The sequence below is a fragment of the Saitoella complicata genome (assembly GCF_001661265.1).
Source record: "Saitoella complicata NRRL Y-17804 unplaced genomic scaffold SAICOscaffold_1, whole genome shotgun sequence".
In the NCBI taxonomy this organism is placed as follows: Eukaryota; Fungi; Ascomycota; class Saitoellomycetes; order Saitoellales; family Saitoellaceae; genus Saitoella; species Saitoella complicata.
This window is the reverse complement of record NW_017566992.1, coordinates 1,077,894-1,096,067: the sequence shown is the minus strand read 5'-3', so window position 1 is coordinate 1,096,067 and position 18,174 is coordinate 1,077,894. Positions and strand designations below refer to the sequence as shown.

General features: G+C 53.3%; 13 protein-coding genes across 13 annotated transcripts; 5 read left to right on the top strand and 8 right to left on the bottom strand.

Annotated features, from left to right (window-relative positions):
• Nucleotides 1-4: 4 nt before the first annotated feature.
• On the bottom strand, nt 5-2,281 carry SAICODRAFT_108517 (uncharacterized protein). Its single transcript, XM_019165305.1, has 2 exons — nt 2,228-2,281; nt 5-2,178 (listed from the first exon to the last, which is right to left on the bottom strand). The coding sequence occupies exons 1-2, from the start codon at nt 2,232-2,234 to the stop codon at nt 104-106; spliced, it is 2,082 nt and encodes a 693-aa protein (XP_019027553.1). The 5' UTR covers nt 2,235-2,281; the 3' UTR covers nt 5-103.
• Nucleotides 2,282-2,396: 115 nt separating this feature from the next.
• Nucleotides 2,397-3,123, top strand: SAICODRAFT_32818 (uncharacterized protein; the record flags this gene model as incomplete). Its single annotated transcript, XM_019168236.1, has 2 exons — nt 2,397-2,751; nt 2,807-3,123. The coding sequence occupies 2 exons, from the start codon at nt 2,397-2,399 to the stop codon at nt 3,121-3,123; spliced, it is 672 nt and encodes a 223-aa protein (XP_019027552.1).
• A 242-nt stretch (nt 3,124-3,365) lies between these two features.
• SAICODRAFT_22807 (Prefoldin) lies at nt 3,366-3,841 on the bottom strand (the record flags this gene model as incomplete). The annotated part of the gene is made up of 3 exons (XM_019166645.1): nt 3,366-3,602; nt 3,655-3,725; nt 3,781-3,841. The coding sequence occupies 3 exons, from the start codon at nt 3,839-3,841 to the stop codon at nt 3,366-3,368; spliced, it is 369 nt and encodes a 122-aa protein (XP_019027551.1).
• A 174-nt stretch (nt 3,842-4,015) lies between these two features.
• On the top strand, nt 4,016-5,607 carry SAICODRAFT_32817 (AAA-domain-containing protein; the record flags this gene model as incomplete). Its single annotated transcript, XM_019168235.1, has 6 exons — nt 4,016-4,039; nt 4,087-4,198; nt 4,253-4,495; nt 4,551-4,824; nt 4,879-5,109; nt 5,166-5,607. The coding sequence occupies 6 exons, from the start codon at nt 4,016-4,018 to the stop codon at nt 5,605-5,607; spliced, it is 1,326 nt and encodes a 441-aa protein (XP_019027550.1).
• Nucleotides 5,608-5,812: 205 nt separating this feature from the next.
• Nucleotides 5,813-6,201, bottom strand: SAICODRAFT_28589 (uncharacterized protein). Its single transcript, XM_019167177.1, has 3 exons — nt 6,150-6,201; nt 5,932-6,094; nt 5,813-5,874 (listed from the first exon to the last, which is right to left on the bottom strand). Coding segments are annotated over exons 1-3 (177 nt in total). The 5' UTR covers nt 6,152-6,201; the 3' UTR covers nt 5,813-5,862.
• A 206-nt stretch (nt 6,202-6,407) lies between these two features.
• SAICODRAFT_16435 (uncharacterized protein) lies at nt 6,408-7,199 on the top strand (the record flags this gene model as incomplete). The annotated part of the gene is made up of 1 exon (XM_019165655.1): nt 6,408-7,199. The coding sequence occupies one exon, from the start codon at nt 6,408-6,410 to the stop codon at nt 6,894-6,896; it is 489 nt and encodes a 162-aa protein (XP_019027548.1). The 3' UTR covers nt 6,897-7,199.
• On the bottom strand, nt 6,966-7,488 carry SAICODRAFT_4614 (uncharacterized protein; the record flags this gene model as incomplete). Its single annotated transcript, XM_019168844.1, has 2 exons — nt 6,966-7,198; nt 7,482-7,488. 2 exons carry the CDS (start codon nt 7,486-7,488, stop codon nt 6,966-6,968), a joined length of 240 nt encoding a protein of 79 aa, XP_019027547.1.
• SAICODRAFT_68763 (uncharacterized protein) lies at nt 7,456-9,036 on the top strand. Its single transcript, XM_019170422.1, has one exon. It carries the CDS (start codon nt 7,563-7,565, stop codon nt 8,826-8,828), a length of 1,266 nt encoding a protein of 421 aa, XP_019027546.1. The 5' UTR covers nt 7,456-7,562; the 3' UTR covers nt 8,829-9,036.
• Nucleotides 8,893-9,749, bottom strand: SAICODRAFT_32816 (GMP synthase; the record flags this gene model as incomplete). Its single annotated transcript, XM_019168234.1, has 2 exons — nt 8,893-9,473; nt 9,527-9,749. The coding sequence occupies 2 exons, from the start codon at nt 9,747-9,749 to the stop codon at nt 8,893-8,895; spliced, it is 804 nt and encodes a 267-aa protein (XP_019027545.1).
• Nucleotides 9,750-9,859: 110 nt separating this feature from the next.
• Nucleotides 9,860-11,709, top strand: SAICODRAFT_108370 (uncharacterized protein). The gene is made up of 4 exons (XM_019165303.1): nt 9,860-10,016; nt 10,068-10,447; nt 10,502-11,274; nt 11,342-11,709. The coding sequence occupies exons 1-4, from the start codon at nt 9,931-9,933 to the stop codon at nt 11,438-11,440; spliced, it is 1,338 nt and encodes a 445-aa protein (XP_019027544.1). The 5' UTR covers nt 9,860-9,930; the 3' UTR covers nt 11,441-11,709.
• A 269-nt stretch (nt 11,710-11,978) lies between these two features.
• Nucleotides 11,979-13,650, bottom strand: SAICODRAFT_4610 (RCC1/BLIP-II protein; the record flags this gene model as incomplete). Its single annotated transcript, XM_019168842.1, has 4 exons — nt 11,979-12,990; nt 13,048-13,171; nt 13,223-13,335; nt 13,385-13,650. The coding sequence occupies 4 exons, from the start codon at nt 13,648-13,650 to the stop codon at nt 11,979-11,981; spliced, it is 1,515 nt and encodes a 504-aa protein (XP_019027543.1).
• Nucleotides 13,461-16,210, bottom strand: SAICODRAFT_108383 (uncharacterized protein). The gene is made up of 4 exons (XM_019165304.1): nt 15,629-16,210; nt 14,417-15,569; nt 14,088-14,366; nt 13,461-14,037 (listed from the first exon to the last, which is right to left on the bottom strand). The coding sequence occupies exons 1-4, from the start codon at nt 15,937-15,939 to the stop codon at nt 13,873-13,875; spliced, it is 1,908 nt and encodes a 635-aa protein (XP_019027542.1). The 5' UTR covers nt 15,940-16,210; the 3' UTR covers nt 13,461-13,872.
• Nucleotides 16,211-16,376: 166 nt separating this feature from the next.
• SAICODRAFT_63435 (3-oxoacid CoA-transferase) lies at nt 16,377-18,078 on the bottom strand (the record flags this gene model as incomplete). The annotated part of the gene is made up of 2 exons (XM_019169989.1): nt 17,918-18,078; nt 16,377-17,864 (listed from the first exon to the last, which is right to left on the bottom strand). Exons 1-2 carry the CDS (start codon nt 17,969-17,971, stop codon nt 16,377-16,379), a joined length of 1,542 nt encoding a protein of 513 aa, XP_019027541.1. The 5' UTR covers nt 17,972-18,078.
• Nucleotides 18,079-18,174: the final 96 nt, after the last annotated feature.

Below are 18,174 nucleotides of genomic sequence, written 5' to 3'. Positions count from 1 at the left end.
GCGTACCCGAACCAAATACCGTATCTGAACTGGATGGGATACCTTAACAACGATTCAGTCAATTCTCTATATCTTCAACAGCGCTGCGGTAATCGCTCTATCACTACCTCTGCGCACTCCTACGCATAACATTCCTCCTCGGCCTCCAGGCCTTCCCAAAGCTCGAGTTCTCCTCCACACTAAGATACGGCACCTCACCCCACTTCTGCCCCGCAACACCGTCTTTATCACCATCGAGCATGAGCCAGACCGGCAGTTCGAGTTGTCCGCGAACCAACAGCACTTTCTGGTTGTTGGTGACCGCATCTTCGAGGATTGAGGGCTCGATGGGGGTGAGGAGTTGGAGTTGTTGTTTGGCGGTATCGATACCTCTGATGATCGCTAGGCCGACGCATTGGCTCGTCTGAGGGTCGAGTGGTGCGCCTCCCGTGGGCAGGACCGGTAATCCGTCTTGAGCCCTTACGACAGCTTGTGTCAACCCTTGTCCCTCTGCAGCGTCAAGGAGTACCACGCCCACAACTGTCCCATTCACCGCGAGTCCGACCTCATCAGGCATAATCTCATCTCCGAGTACAGTGAGTGCGTCAACACCCGCCTCAGGACCCGTGTAATCAACAACCCAAGGCGCCCACCCAACAAGCGACGTGCTAAAATCCCATTTACTCCCGCCAAGCGAGTGGAAATAGGAAATCATCCCAAGCGTCCGGTTATCCGCCGCGCTCATCTTCGAGTTCTGCGAAACGAGTTCATGTGCCGTTTCAACAGTAAACAAACCAACATTTGAGGGAACGATCCTCGTGATCTCACTCTCGAAGCGATCACCGAGGAAGATGACGTGTGTCGCGTTAGACAATCCAATCACGGACTCCAACAACTCCAACCCGGTACCCTTGGTCCAGCCAGGGGTGTTGATAACGAGGGGTGCAGTCGCGATCGAGGGGGCGTTGGAGTGGACGGAGACCAAGTTTGCGACACAGTCGAGGTAATGGCCTGGGTCGTCCTTCGGAGATGTGGCGCCGAGGAAGTGAGCTTTGACTAATTCCTCCCCCGTGTTATGAACGAACGGTGGGCCGAATATTGGTTTCGTGAGTCCTTGTAGTGAGAGTAAACCAGCAGGCGTAAATTCCGGTTGTCCAGGATCGGCGTCCAAGTATGCAGCCGTGTCGCATGCGTTCAGGAGGGAGTTGACAAGATATCGCGACAGCATAGATTTTCCTGCGGCTTTTGGGCCGCATAGTACAACGACTGGTCTGTCGTTCGTTGAGGGATGAACAATGGGTGCGACCGCTTCTTTCCAGGTATCGGGAATGTTGACAGTCGGGGTATCCTCCTCGATTGCAGCAATCGGATCTTGCCAAATTCCCCTGAAAAGTGGACAGACCTTGTCGACGTGCTGTACCCCGCTCCCGATATTTTCCACTGTGATAGCAACTACAGCGTCAAAGCTGCCTGCAGGAATCTTCTCCAACAATTGCCGCAACGACGCAGGCAAGTCTTCCACCTTTCCCGCTGCTCCCTTCCCGGACCCTAAGCATTCGAGAACAGGCAACGACCCAGTACCCGGAGCATAAACATCATACCACTCAAACCCACCCTTTGATCTCAGTTCATGCCCAAGTAGCGACGCACCACCACGCAACAGACCCACCCTCACCTCTCCTTGCACCGGCAACGTCTCCCCGCGCCTCAACCCGACAACCCTGCTCTTGCCATCAGGCGACAGTGCCGAGTTATCCTCATTTACCTCTGCATGCCTCTTGAGCTCCTGCATCAACTTCACCCTCGGGGGAACATTTTCATTAGTGCCGCTAGAGGACTCCTTTCTCCTCTTCGCCTTGGGCGAGTCGGGAGAGTCGGCCTCGACAACCGCAACTTCCTCAATCGATTCCTCATCCGCAGGGTCGACGGGTGAGAGGTAAGCGGGTTCCTCATCCTCGGCGGTGGGGGTGGGGGTTGAGTAGATGGGTGTTTCGGCAAGAGTGTCGATGGCGCGGCGTTTCTTTGATGCTGGAGTTTTGGGTGATTGCGCGGCGACAGCTTCAGATGTAACTGCTTGTTCGACCTCAATGTCCATGTTAGCGACGGGAGAAGCGGTTTTGGCTTTCTCGGCCTCAGCAGCTGCTGCTGCCGCTGCTGCAGCGGCTAGAGCACGGCGAACGGCGATGGCACTCAATGGAGCTGTAAAAGCAATCAGTACGACCTCATAAAAGTCACGGATCAATCTCACTTGGCATCGTTGATCTGTGGGTTGTCTTCGTTACCTCCTCCCTCTCGCACCGCTCCGCCAAACCCAGGGCACGTGCCAAAGTTTTCGCTATCGATAAGGGAAAACCACCAAGACCAACCTCCACTCAGATCATCACCCTTCCCATCCCATCATACAATTGAAGACCCATATGTCGACTTCCACCGAACCCACCCTTTCAAAAGAACTCGTTTCCTCTGACGAAGAAGACTCAGATGTCTCAGACACCGAAGACGTCTACACCCCACCCGCCGGCTTCACCCCCCTCGACACTAAAACCAAGTCCCTCCTCTCCGCATCTACACTAAAAGACAAAGAAGTATGGCTCTTTAAAGTCCCCGCCGGTACGAAAATGTCCGAGATCAAATCCCTGGCTGTGTCGGCCAAGACGAAGCGGATAGGTGGGGAGGTCGAGGTGGGGGGAAAGAGGTGGAGTGTGAAGGAGGATGTTAAGGAGGAGGCGGAGTTCAAGCTCATTGCTCCTACGGATAAGGGCTACACTGTTGGTATGTGATCTTTCCTTGGGGTGAAGGGTAGTGGAAGCTAATGGGGGACATATAGCACACGAGCCCAAATTCTCCAAAACGATCACGATGACCGAAGCTGTCGACCTACCAAAAATTCAATACCCAGAAGGTGATCTTTCGGTCCCCAAAAAGGTCCAACCCGAAGGAATGAGAATGCGATTCTTGCCGATTGGGTTCGGGAAGGGTGATCCGGGAGTTATGGGTGATTTCGAGGGAGAGGAGAGGGATGGAGATGTTGAGATGGAGGATGCGCCGAAAGCTAAGAAGGCGAAGACGGAGGAGAAGAAGAGTAAGAAGGATGGGGAGAAGAAGGAGAAGAAGGCTAAGAAGGAGAAGAAGTCTAAAGCATGAGCTCTCACTTGCTGTGGGCAGTTGGTAGGAAGGTGAACAGACGTTTGGAAAAGGGCGGATCTGTGTTGGGAAGGCATCCAAGAGCATACCCTTGCATAAAACATTTCTTACAATCACTTCAACCACTTGATATGGCGATCATACTCGGAGCAGTCTTCCTCCGCCAGACATCTCATGTTCTCCGGGACCCTTCCCGTTTCAGTTGGTAATACAACCTTACTTCTTTTGATATGCTTCCATCCCTACGCCTTAGGCGCAGCCTCCTGCTGCATCATCTGCTGAATCTTAATCAACTCCCCCTTCTTCCTCTCCCCCTTCTCCTGCAACTCCTTCAACTTCTCCTCTACCCTCTTAATCTCAGCCTCGATGAATTCTAGTCTCTTGTCGATGTTTGTTACTGCTTCTGGTTTATCTTGTTTTACGAGGACTGGACCGATGAGTTTGTAGATTTTTGCGGAGTCGTCGAGGAGGGAGAATTCCTGTTGCGGCAAATGTTAACAACGAGGAGGAGACGAGAGTGGGAACAGGAACCTTCTGGACGATCTTGTTCTCTTGGAGTTGGGAGTCTAGCCGTTGTCTGTTCCCGACGGCGTTGGTCATATCTGCACGCGTTGAGTCAGCCAACAACACGGAGCGCTCCGGGTCAAGAAGGCATACCTCTCTGAATGGTCTGGTACTCATTGCTCCCCGCCTCTAAGCGTGCCTGTAATGTCGCCATCCTGGTTCAGTATCCAAATTGCTCGATCCGGCACGTCGCACGTCGTACGCAGCAGCTGTGCCCCGCCCTGGCCCCTGCACCGGATGTGCCGCCCCACAACACCGGGAGCCGAGACGAGTACGCGAGGGCGGTGCGGGCATACATCCATCCATCTCCAACACAACCACCACGATCATGAGTCACGTAGACTTCTTGGGGGTCTGGCAAGTCTGCGCTCCGTGGATGTATGCTGACGACGAGTACAGAAAGCAATTGCACACGCAACAAAGGCCGTTCAGGCGGATCATGCAGAGAACTATCCGGAGGCTCATAAGCTGTACCTCCTCGCCCTCGAATGCTTCATGACTGCATTGAAATGTGATAGCTTTCGTCTCACAGTTCTCCAGCTTTGATTGCTCATATCTATCACAGACGAGAAGAACGAACGAGCGAAAGCGACGATTCGAGAACGTGTTACGGATTACATTGAGCGCGCCGAGACGATCCAGGAGTACCTCAAACAGAAAGAAACGCGAAAGGCAATAGGTGCGAATGGCACCTCTGCAGGCACGACGGTCGGTAAAGGCAATGGCTCTGGGAGTGGGAAGAAGGGAAGTGATGAGGATGAGGAGAGCATGGATTCTGAAACCAAGAAGCTCCGTGGCGCACTTTCAGGTTTGCGGACCTTCTAGGTATCGTGGAAAACGGCACTGACGAGTCTGACGAACAGGCTCAATCCTCTCCGAAAAACCCAATGTCCACTGGGAAGACATCGCCGGCCTCGAAGGCGCCAAAGAAGCCCTGAAAGAAGCCGTCATCCTCCCCATCAAATTCCCACACCTCTTCACCGGAAAGAGAAAACCGTGGTCCGGAATCCTACTATACGGACCCCCGGGAACGGGAAAGAGTTATTTGGCAAAGGCGGTTGCGACGGAGGCGAATGGAACGTTTTTCAGTGTGAGTAGCAGTGACTTGGTCAGTAAGTGGATGGGAGAGAGTGAAAAGTAAAGCCATCCAGCATATTTCCATGAGTATGGGAACTGACGGGTGATTTATAGGCTTGTGAAGCAGCTCTTCACCATGGCACGGGAGAATAAACCAGCGATCATCTTTATCGATGAAGTCGACGCTCTATGCGGGACCCGCGGTGAAGGCGAATCAGAGGCGTCGAGACGTATCAAGACCGAGCTGTTGGTACAGATGAACGGTGTCGGGAACGACGTATCCGGGGTACTCGTCCTCGGCGCGACCAATATCCCCTGGCAACTCGACTCCGCCATTCGACGAAGGTGAAATTGGTCATTGATCGATCGTCTCTTACTATGATTACTGACTGGTTTTACAGATTCGAACGCCGTATTTATATCCCCCTCCCAGACGTCAACGCTCGCACAAAAATGTTTCCCCTAAATATCGGCACAACACCCACGAAATTAACACAAAAAGATTATCGCGCATTGGCGGAATTGACGGAGGGTTATTCCGGTGCCGATATCGCCGTTGCAGTCAGAGACGCGCTCATGCAGCCCATCCGCAAAATCCAATCCGCAACCCACTTCCGCGAAGTCCTCATCGACGGCAAGCGCAAACTAACCCCATGTTCGCCCGGGGCCCAAGGGGCGACGGAGATGTCTTGGATGGATATCGGGGCGGAGGAGTTGTTGGAGCCGGAGTTGACGTATAGGGATTTTGAGAAGAGTGTGAAAGGGGCGCGGCCGACGGTTAATGAGAGGGATGTGCAGCAGCATAGGGATTTTACGAATGATTTTGGGAGTGAGGGGGCGTGAGTACTATTAGAGGGGGTGGGGTGTACGAGTACCATTGAATGTTTTGGAGGTCATAGCGAATCGAGATCTGATTTTCGCATCCGTACCGCGGTTGTTGTCGCTATCACCTGCTATCGTGTCAAAATGGCGATTTCTCACTCGGTTGGCAAAGGGGATGGATTGACATGGATCCGGACAGAGTACAATAATAACTTTGAACCCAATCCATACGCCCAACCCAACATAAATGAAGCCCGAAATCATCCCACAACCACCTTACTTCTGACCCTACAAATCTTATCAGCATGATTCTCATAAGATCATTCCCACGCAAAACAAACTCACCTTCACCATCCTCACCATTCCCCACGACGCCCCCAGAAGCCCAAACCCCCAGATCGCCAGGAACGGATAGATCAACATCTTTGACCTCTTCGTCTTGAAGTAGATTGGGACTTGGGGATTGGATTGGTAGATGCGCTGGTATTCGGGGACTCTGTTTTGGGCCCTGTAGCGCGGTGGTGATCAACACGAATAGCAAGATGGAGGGAGAGGAACCTTACATCTTAAGCTTGAGCACACTGTTTTGCGGGCGGAGAGGTGTAGAGGTTCAATTGCGATGTTGTGGTGAAGCAGGTGCTTATTGACGGGGCCGCAGCTTGTCATGGCAGCCGGGGAGCGGGGTAGAGCCAACCGGTTGGCGTTGCGCTCTTTCTTGTCACACGCCAGAATTTATGCTTATACCGTGACTTGATCCATCCAAAAAACCTTAGGTACTCTGCCATTGATCCGTCACATTCTCAAAACCTAGACCACCCGTAATGGCTACATCAGCAGCCCCCATCGGCGCCGTCCTCGACCGAGCCCTCAGCGGCGCCAACCGTGACACCATCCCCACCGCCGACTCCTCCTCCGGCTCCTCCTCCTCCTCCGCAGTCGAAATCGAAGAGTCGGTACAAACACTCCAAAACGAGCTCTACGAACAACGTTCCCTAAAATCCCTCTACCGCGACGAACTCGGCGACCTCCGCACGCTCAACCAATCCCTCACCGACCAACTCGCGTCCGCACAAGCCGAACTCTCTAAATATAGGCAGATACAGGAGGAGTGGGAGGGGTTGGTGGAGAGTATTGCGCATAGGGCTGAGATGGAGGAGATGGGGATGGAAGGGGCGCCGGGGGGTGGGTGGAAGGCTAAGGGGGAGGAGGATTGGAGGGTTGAGGCGGAGATGTGGGCGGGGAGGTATAGGGGGTTGGTCAAGGAGGTGAAGGAGTTTGGGAAGAAGTGGGACAGTGTGGAGCAGCCGTGACGTTCAGAAGGGGTATGGATGGGTATATACGGTAATCGTGCTGGCCAAAGCAGCATGACTGCGTCTTTCTCACGCTTGTGCGTCACTGCTCCCCAGCTTCTCCTGCAGATGTTGGACCAATTCCTTCAAGTTGTCGATCTCCCTCTTCTGTACCATATTGACTTGCCTCAATCGGTACATCTCATTCTGCAAGCGAGCGATCTCGTCGTCCTTCTCGTTCAACGCGCTCTGCACACGGATAGGGTCGTGGATGTGGTCCGATGGGAGAGACTCCCTCCTGGCTCTTTGCTCGCCGTTCATGACTGCGATATGTCTGGTTAAAGAACACCCTCATCGGCAGTGGGCAAACAGCTCACCCCTATGACATGATCTTTATTGTATGATCCCTGGCAAGAAGATCGAAGTAGAACGGCCTTGGAGGTTAGGTTGGGTCGCTGCTGGGCATCCGGGGGGTGGGGGGGGGGGGGGGAATGCGGAGAACGCAGGCACAATCGACCAGCCGGACGCGTGACGCTGCGAAGGACTTTAACCATAGGGTGACTTCTCTAAGGAAATCAATTTCTTTTCGCCGTTACCCGACGACACCGCCCATGTCGCTCCTTCACTTCCCTCGCTCCCACGCCTGTCCGGAGGGGCCTCACCTACGCCTTCATCGGCCTAGGACAAATGGGCTATCCAATGGCCCTCAACCTCGCCCGAAAATCCGATCCCTCCACTCGATTGCTCGTGCACGACATCTCCGGCTCCGCACTCCGTGCCTTCAAGGCCGACTCAGTCACGGGAGAACAGGGCGCAAAAGTCGAGATCTGTGTTAACGTGGACGATATAGCGCTGGGCGGGCCCAGTAAAGGTGAGGTACCGAGTGTGGTTATGACGATGTTACCGGCTACGCAGCATGTGGAGTCAGTCTACACTCGACTCATCTCTGCGTTCCCTGGATTTCGGGATAAGACATCGCTGAAGAAGCCGATTACGTTTATTGATTCTTCTACGATTTCACCGAGGGCGAGTATCTCTCTTGCGAGACGGATGTCGCATTTGGGAAAGTTCGTTGATGCGCCGGTTAGTGGTGGTACAGCCGGTGCGAATGCGGGTACACTGACGTTCATGATTGGAAATACGGAGTACGCTACTCCACCTCCTCCGCTAATCGAATCCGTCCTCAAGAAAATGGGCACGAACCTCCTCGCCTGTGGCCCCACTCCCGGCTCCGGCCTGAAAACAAAGCTCGTCAACAACTATCTACTTGCAATCCAACAACTCGCAATCGCCGAAACCCTAGCATTGGCGGAACACATGGACCTAAACCCGGCAGAGACAAACAAGATCATCAACGTCAGCACCGGCCGCTCGTGGTCTTCGATGGTTAACCCACCCGTTGTGGGAGGCGCCCTCGATGGTAAGGAAGTCCCACGCGCACGGGGCTGGACAGGCGGTTTCGGCACCGCGCTCATGTGGAAAGATCTCGGACTATGTCTCGACGCCGTTGGTGCGAACGTGTCTACGGCGAATGGAAACGGAGCGATGATGCCTGCCGCGGGTACACCGGTTGGGAGCGCGGCGATGATGGATGGTGCTGCGTGGAGGACGAGGGCGAATGGAGCGAGGACTGGGACGGATTGTTTGCTTGATGCGAGGGGGGTTAAGCCGGCTAGGAGTGCGGAAAGTGGAGCTGTTGCGCAGGAGGCTGTGAAGCTATCTGGAGCGCCTTCCTCGTCAGACTTTGGGTCACTTGCCAGCTCCGAGGTTCAGGAGTCTGAAGGCACCGGCGAGGCGGCACAAGCAGCATCGCCACACGGAGGACAGAACTTGCCGATGATGGATTTAGGGATGGCTGCGGCACACGTTTGGCAGAAGGCCACACAGGATCCCCGGTGTGCGGGGAAGGACTTTTCGAGTGTATGGAGGATGGTGGTAAAGGAGGGAGAGTGAGTGATATTGTCACACAATCGCATAGTGTCTAGTTAATCGTAGCATACCCAATATTGATATCAATTCATGAAGTACCCAAAACACCCCTTCTGAGATACTCCACCCCACCCTTCTCCTCATCCGTCTTCAACAAAAAAGTAATGATCCCCCTCGCAACATTCTCTCCATCATTCTCCCCCGCCGCTCTCGGCCACGCTTCCTCAACTACATCCTCCGCGAAGATCTTCTGCTCTTTTCGTGTCTTCAATAATTCCTCCACGATAAACTGCGTGAATTCTGGGTGACCCTGGACTGATAGCACACGACCTGGGACGAGCATGCCTTGTACTTTGCAGATTTCGTTGGAGGCGAAGACGTGTACCCCGACGGGAACTTTCGAGACGATATCTCTATGCATTTGTTGGAGTTTCAGGGTTCCAGAAGTATTGGCCAAGATGGCTTGTCCTTCAGGTGTGAGCTTAGTTTCCGTAACAGCTACTTCCCAGCCTTTCTCATTCTTCTGAACCGTTCCGCCGAGTGCTCGGGCAATAATTTGGTGGCCGAAGCAGATACCGATGAGCTTGACTTTGGGGTGGTATTGGTGGACGTCGCTGATGTAGTTTGAGAGTTTTACGATCCAGGGATCATCGCCGAAGGAACAATGTCCTGCGCACTGATCAGCACTCCTCCTTTCGCCTTCCGTCCCGCTGAACACATACTTGATCCAGTGATGAGGATACCGTCATATTTCGACAGGCTATCGGGATACTCCTGCTTGATAACGTCGAAACAATCACACCTAACCCTCACAGCGGGCGTCGTCGCCTCAGAAGCTCGGGTGAGTAAGGTCGTGAAGATGGAGCCGTAGGTGCCGTACTTCTCCAGGACCGCGGGAACAGGGGTGTCGCATTCGAAGATGGCGATTCGGAGAGAGTCGGTCATGATCAACAACTTCAACAACTTCAATTTTCGTCGAGAGTCGAGGGGGGGGGGGGGGGGGGTGTACGACGCAGCCGGATAAGCGGGTGCGATTGGCGTTGCCGACGCCGCGACGTCCAACGAGTTCGACCAACAGCTAAAAATAGAACCGAGAAAGTTGGGACGAGATTCGGGACTGAGATTCATGGGGTTGCTGAGGAATTCGGCTCTCCTGAGGGATAGATCGGAGAGAATTAAGGAAATACTGTTCCGGCTTCTACCGGTGTTGAGGTGAGTCTATTCCTCATACCTACCGAATGGAGGTGCTGAATGAGTTCACAGGATTTTCTGCGTCGTGGCCGGTATATTTTGGTTTCTAATCTTACCACTCGACGATCTAACGAAGAATGCGTACATTTCGGAGAATGCTTTGCTACCCGGGCAGGTCAATACCTACTTTGGATGGAGCGAGGATAATGTGCAAAGAGCGTATATACACGAGATGAACGCTGTGAAGGATGCTTCACGCGGAGTGAAGACTGCGAAGGTGGAAGAGTTGTTCGATTTGATTGGACTGAGTAACACACGCCAAACGTACCGTGTCAAGATGAATCAGACCGATGAAGAGAAGACGAATGTGTATGGAATCCTACGAGCGCCTCGGGGTGATACAACGGAAGCCATCGTGCTTGGCGCGTCCTGGAAGAGCATTGACGGAAAAGGTACGGCGAACCTCCTATGGCGTGTTTTTCACATTCTGACTGATTGTCTTACAGACAACGACCATGCCGTCGCCCTAGTCCTCGGTCTGGCTCGCTACTTCACAACATGGTCCCTCTGGGCAAAAGATATAATCATCCTCATCACCGAAGACCCTTTAGTCGGCCCAAAACGATTCCTCGACACGTATCATGGACACACATCCGCGGACACCGCTCCCCTCTCCCTCAGGTCCGGCGTGATTCAGCAAGCCGTTTGGATTGACTTTGCATATGACGAGCATGAAACGGACATGCGCGGAATCGAACTCTTGTACGATGGATTGAATGGACAGATGCCGAATATGGATATCGTCAACTCAGCATACTTTATCGCAAAAGGACAAATGGGGCTCCGAGTTTCCATCCCGCACAGTGATCCAGCTCACGATACATACCTCAATCGTCTCCGGACGCTATTTTACAACATCTACTCTCAATTCTTAGGAGGATCAACGGGTCCGCACTCATATTTTCCGTCTTACAAGATCGATGCGATTACTATCCGTGCGACCGCGACGTCGAATGTGCAGCATGCGATGACGCTAGGTCGGACGGTTGAGTCCTTATTCAGGACGTTGAATAATCTCCTGGAACATCTTCACCACTCGACATTCTTTTACCTCAGCGTCAGCGAGAAGAAGTTTAGTCCCGTGGGCACATACCTCCCGGGTGCGATGATGCTCAGTATAGCGTGCATATTAACGGGGATCGAAGGATGGTCCAAGAAGACTAAGAGCGGAGGGCTGAAAGTAAACGAGATGCTGACGTCGGTGTGTATGATGATCGCTGTTCACGGCGTCGGCCTGGGATTCTTCGCGCTTATGTGCAATACATCGAGTCCCAATATGGCGTTCCAAATTATCGTCGTGGCGAAGGTTTTGGAGTGTTCGGCTCCGCTCCTCAGCCCGAGAATCTGCTTCAATACCAAGTTACTCAAGGTGTTTTCACTCCTGATGCTGGGTATGATTCTCTCCGCCTTTGCCTCGCTCAACTTTGCATTGGTGTACATCATCGGCGCTCTCGTTTCGCCGCTGAACTTTGTCCGACCGATACGCAGTCACACTGGACGTATCATCGTGTCAATCCTTCTTCAGGTTCTGAATCCGACGGCGTTTATGCTATGGCTGGCGATATATCAACGGGATGGCGATGCGGCGACTTTGCAAGGGGGTATGGGAACTTTCAAAGAGTGGGGTACTTGGTCACCGTTGATTTGCTGGGCGCTTTGGTGGCCAGCTACGCTAGTAGGTTTGCTTGTGACGAACAGCCGTGAGTCACCAGAGACTGTACCTCTGGTTACAGAGGGCAAGAACGATTTGGTCGTGAAGGACAAACCAGATGGGACGAGCGAGGTTGTAAAAGAAGCAAAAGAGTAAAGACGCAACTGCTCATGCGGCACTGGTATACCCTGGATAATAATATATCGCACACCAATACATGTTCTGGTAAATGACTACGTTATGCTACTATCGTACACCTCCGGCCCCGCACCCTACACAGCCCGTGAGTACATTGCCATAACTCCCCTCCCAGCAATAATCGTATCCTCAACATTAACCCATCTCGTCTTCCCATCCTTCTCAAAGCTCACCTTCCTCTGCGGCTGCAGCTGCAACCTGCTACCCTCAGAAGCCGTCTTGCCTTCGCCCGTAGGCACAGGCGCTGGCGTACTGACGTTATTTTTCTTTCCGTTACCAGTGGCGCCGGTTCCCCACGTCAACAAGTCTCTTCCGAAGCCATCTACCGAGGCGTTGTCAAGGACGACACCAGCGGCAGTTAACCCACAGACCAATGACTTGATACCGATCGGCACGGACGTGCCGGCTGCTTCGGAGTACTCCGTCAGCGAGGAGATAGACTTCAACTTCGTCGGCCTATACTGCGACTGACTGAAACTTCCGTTACCCAACTGTCCATACTGTCCGAAACCCGAGCTAAACACATCAGTCTTCTGTTCCCCGTTCTTCACGACGTAGAATGAGGAATGCCCGCCTGCTGCGATAGCGATACATTGGATTCTGGCGACACGGGGGTAGCAGAGATTTAATGGTACGGGGGTCGGTTCCGCGACGACTGTGGTGTTTTTAGCGAAGTCTTGTCCGCATTGGCCGAGTTCGTTGTGACCCCAGCTGTAGACGCTGCCGTCGGCAGCCAAGGCGAGGGAGTGCAGGTCTCCAGTAGCAATCTGGGTGATCGGGAGCTCAGGGATATTGGGTAGCGGAACCGCGGTGAATGGAGCAGCTGTAATCATCGGAACCGTCAACAGGCGGGAGGAAGAAGTGAGGAGGAGGAGGTGTGCATGGCCTGCTGCGATTGACTTGAACTTCTCGAAGCTGTTCAGCTTTGCGTCGATAGTTACGTAGGAGATGTCGGAAGGTCTGGAGTAAAGACCAAGACCCCACCATGCGGATTCTGAGGGTTTCGTGCCGGATTGCTGCTCAGCCTTGGAGATGGGGAGGGCGTAGACCTTACCACCCTTGGAGAGAGCGAAGACGTGTGATTCACTGATAAAGTACATGTAAGCTTTCATCCCGGGGGGTATCTCAGAAGGATGATCTTACCTCAAACTCACTTGGACGACATTCTTGCCCTTCAACGTAACCTCGGGCTCCGCAATGGTAGCCCTAGGCAATCCTGAGTAGCCGACACCCCATTGAAGCAGGTCGCCGTTCTCAGTGACGGCAACTGTGACATGATGTTAATACCGTAACTATACACGGTCAAAGATTCACTGACCCCCGACATCCTCACGCAGAGCCAGATCTCTCAGCACCACGGCGTCAAGGAACTTCAGACGTCGAGGAGAAAGAACACGCTCTTCTTTAGAGGTAGGCGCCAAAACTCCACCACTATTCAAAGAGTCAGTGGCTAATTCCGACAACGAAAAGACGATCGTACAGATTCGAACCCCATGCAAAGACTCCAGGGCCTTGAACATCGGCCTCAACACCAGAAATTAACTGAAACTTCTGATCACGAGCCTCCTTAAGGTCAATCGGACTTGACGAATTGTAAGCGTATACGCCGTATGTAGCTACTGCTCCACTGAGACCAAGAAGGACGATGGCGGTGGAACGACGTTGAGATGAGAATGCAGCCGAGTGGACGGTACGGATTTGCCTGGAAGCAGCAGCATACGCTTGACGACGGCCGGCGGCAAACATTCTTGTTTCTTTTGTCGATAAACTGAAGAAACTGGAGGAGCTGAATGATCGGGATCGAGTTGCATAGACTCGCATGTTCATGAGGTGCCTTGCAGAAAAGGCCGTCTACGTTACTAGCGCCCTACGTAGAGTTATTGGTGGGCATTGACGTCGCGCTAAGGTCCCGAAATTCGCTGCTCACGCTCCCCGAAGGCGAATATGAACAACAAGTTATTGTTCCCTTCACACTTTCTCATCATCGTCGGTCAACGTTGCATCATCCTGGTCGAACCCAAGGACACCTTCGGCCATGAGTACTCCCGCCTCAAACGCACCACCACCAATAATTTCCACAGCCCGAAGAGCCGAAACACAAATCCGCTGCAATTGCTCATAGTAATCCAAATCCTAGAGATTATATTAGCGACGCATCCACGGTCCTCTGCAGAATTAGTTACCAAATCAACATAGTCTTCCTCTGCTCTCAACCGCTCCTTAAACTCATTATAACCATACCCGCTCCCACGAAACAGAGGTGGCTGAAAATTGGCCTGTTCGATATTTTCGGCGACAGTGACGGCGTTGGTGATTTTCCTTGCGCTCGAGAGGAGGGTGGAGGCGAGCCAGGAGGAGGATGTATAGAGGACACTTCTTGTTAGGGAGAAGAGTGATGAAGAGGTCGGGGAGGCCGGCGCTGGCTTTGGGAAGGATGTAAGATATGACGGGTCGTCGTCGTACTAAATCTTCATGTCAGCAATATCCCATCACAACTATAAATTCAGCTTACCCAGTCATCTTCCTCCAAAATACTATCCTCCTCCGTCGGGATCCCAATCTCCAACCACGCCGGATAGGTCATCTCAACCTTCTCTGCCTCTTCCTCGCCTTGCGGCACAAAGATCTGATCCGCACGCATCCTCCCACTAGACCGTTCGGCTCTCGACCCGTACGTGCTCCGCCCAATCGTCTTGCCAGGAACATAGACGTCGTCCAGCATCAGGGTATTTCGCACGCTCTTCTTAGGTGTCGAATGGGCCAGAGGAACTCCTAGTCCTTCCTCAACTGGGTCGTTATCAGGCACGACGATACTTCTGGACCCATCTCGCACACGGAGTTTTGGACTGCTCGAGACCTGTTTGACTTCGACATGGAGCACTGTCGCTCCGGACGCACTATGGATGTCATGGTCGTCAGTCATGTCTGTCATTGGTGTGTGTGTTCCGTCGAACTGGGCCGTGAAGGGGTCATCAGGGAAGTAGCTGTTGTCGCTACTTGGCAAGAAATCGGCGGGGGTAGGAGGCATGATTATGGGTTCAGCGTGGTGCTCGTGATCGTCTGTTTCGGAGTTGAGGACGCCGACAGAGTCTTGGGAAGAGGGATCGACCTGTTCTTTGATTGCTGTTGTGTTGGACATGAAACTCGATTCATCTGCGTGCACGAGCCCCTCTGACTGCTCTGCGCCAGCATCCTTGTCACTCTTCGTGCCGAGAGTTTTGAGCTTCGTCGGCGAGATACTCCCAGTCAAGTTCTGCTGCTCAAAGTCATCCTCCTTCGCAACCCACCATAATGCCTTATCATACCCGTCCACAGGAGTCCTCTTCACCGGCGAGCCGGGCATCGTACCTTCATGAACCGGCCAAGGCTGCGGGGCCTCACCAGAGCCTGTCCCCGGTCGACCGCTTTCTTCAGTCTTAACCCTCATCTCCTTATAGCTAGGTAACCTCACAACGCCACTCCTCACCACATTCTTTCCAATCGTCCCTACCACACGCTGCGACGATTCATCCACGATCACCACAGATCTACGGAAAGGAGCCTGCTCCCGTTCGTATGCAAGAATACCAGACAAGACCTGCTCGAGTCGATTCGCAGCATCGATATCATTGTCGGTTAACTCCACCCGCCAGTACTTCGCGGCCGGGGTAGGGAGGACGAACTTCCTGTAATATCCCGTCATCAGCATGATCAATTTGGAGACCACGAAGTGGAGGAGTATTACCATCTTCCAACCCTCCAGCACCTCAACCTGGGCATGATAGGATGCGTAACGCTCCCACACGTCAAAAATGTAACATTATGCATCCCATTGGTCTTATACACCTTCAACTCTCCCGTAGCCACCGTCCTTTCATCTTCACTGGAAGGAGGCGGTCCTTCAGCTCGCAATGTCGTAACCTTGGAAGTAAAGTTGACGATGCGGCAGGACGTGTGGGAGTACAGTAGGGTGACCTTGGGTGGGGCATTCTCCTGATCAGGGAGAGAACCGATAGTACTGATAGACGCTTTCGCGCGCAAGACAGGCCGCGACATGTTGAAGCCTGCTCAGGAAGAAGAAGAACTGTTTAGCGAGTGTAGGGCCTCGTCGACAAAGGGGGATCGAACCCGCTATGGACACCTGGGCACCATCAGGGGGCCCGAGCACAACAGATATTACGAGACAGCCTCATAAAGCCAGCCCCAACAGACGCAATGTCGGAAGCAATTTGTTCAGGTAGCCCACTGGCTAGCTGTTAGTTCGTTGGTCATTTGGTGTAGTCAGCTCTACGCGGACGGGTTGTGATCGTTCACGGTTGCACTGAGCTCCTCGGCGCCGGCTGGACGATGGCAGCAAGGTACATACCGAAGCCTGGGAACGAGTTGCGGATAGCTATGAGGACATCGACAGCAGCTGGATGACGGCACAGGGTTTCGAAAATGCAATGATATGATTATGAAATACCGGAAGTTCCAACTGTTCCACCAGCACCTTAATGAGCGACATCCATCTGCTTAACATCGTCTGCAACACGGAACGGCGCATCCGTCTTCTCCTTAATCTCATCAATCGTAACACCCTCCGCATACTCCTTCAACACCAAACCATTGTCGAAGTCGATATCAAACACTGCCAAATCGGTAATGATGGTCGACACACACCTAACACCAGTAATGGGGTAGTTGACATCCTTCATGATCTTTGATCTGCCTTTCTTGTCGCAGTGCTCCATGACGACGACAACTTTAGTAGCCTTGGGGTTGGCAACAAGGTCCATTGCTCCTCCCATACCCTTGATGCGGTTTGGTGCGGCCCAGTTGGCGAGGTCACCGTACTGGGAGACCTGCATGGCACCCAAGACGGTCAAGTCGACTTTGCCGGCACGAATCATACCGAAGGACTCCTCGGATCCGAAGAGGGACGCACCGGGGTTGAGGGTAACGGTCTCCTTACCGGCGTTGATGAGGTCGGCGTCCTCCTTGCCCTTGACGGGGTAAGGACCCAGACCAAGGATACCATTCTCGGACTGAAGCGTAACGGAGACATCGGCAGGCAAGAGACCAGGAATAAGGGTAGGCAAGCCGATACCCAAGTTGGCGTACATTCCATTCTTGAACTCCTTAGCGGCACGGGCGACGATCTTTTCGCGCTTACCCCCGACCTTGGAGATATCCTCCGAAGGATCCCTTGCGAGGGTCAACTTCTCGATACCCTTAGGCTCGGAAGATGCTTGAATGACACGGGAAACGTAGATACCGGGCAAGTGAACCTTCTCAGGATCGATCTCTCCTGGTTCGACGATGTGCTCAGCCTCGACAATGGTCATCTTGGCGTTGCGACCCATGGAACCGTTGAAGTTGTGCGCAGCGAGACGGAACTGGGCGTTACCGAGCTTGTCGGCCTTGTAGGCCCTGACGAAAGCAACGTCACCCCTGATGGCCTCCTCAAGAAGGAAACCACGACCATCGAACTCACGGACCTCTCTTGGGGTCGACTTGAGTGCCACGGTACCATCGGGGTTGTATCGCACGGGCAGTTCACCAGTCTGAATCCAAGTTCCGTACGCAGCTGGAGTATAGAACGCAGGAATACCGGCACCACCAGCCCTCAATCTCTCAGCCAAAGTACCCTGAGGAGTCAGCTCCAAATCAATCTCTCCGCTCAAGTACTTGCGCTCGAAAGTCTTGTTCTCTCCGACGTACGAAGCGATCATCTTCTTCACCTGACCAGTCTCCAAGAGCTGACCGAGACCTCCACCATCGACACCGGCGTTGTTTGATACTGCAGTAAGTCCTTTGATCGAGGGAGTGTCGCGAACGGCATTAATGAGTGTGTTGGGAACACCGCAGAGACCAAAACCACCACAGAGGAGGGTGCTGTCGGACTTGATGTCCTTGATCGCCTCGAAAGCTGAAGGGTAAACCTTGTCGACGTTGAAGGCAGTTCGCGATGAGGAGAAAGCACGAGCGAAGAGGAGGGTCTGTAACTCAACGATCAACGATTGATCAGCCGAAACTGTACATGTAGACGAACCTTCTGCGCCGGTCCCGCGAGCACCGCCTTGGCTGTTCTGAGGATTGCGACCATCTGATTTGGAATTGAACCTCAGCGCTTGAGATTTCACTGACGATCTGTCCTCGACGGGAGTACTCGGGGTATTTCAACTGGAGGTTGGTCTCACTGATGTCGGCGCAACAGCCGGGAGAGTCGGCAGTCTTTGTGTGCCGGTGGGGAAACTCCCGCCCGCGCCGGGGAATTGGGCGGCACACGTGCACAGATATGAAGGAGGG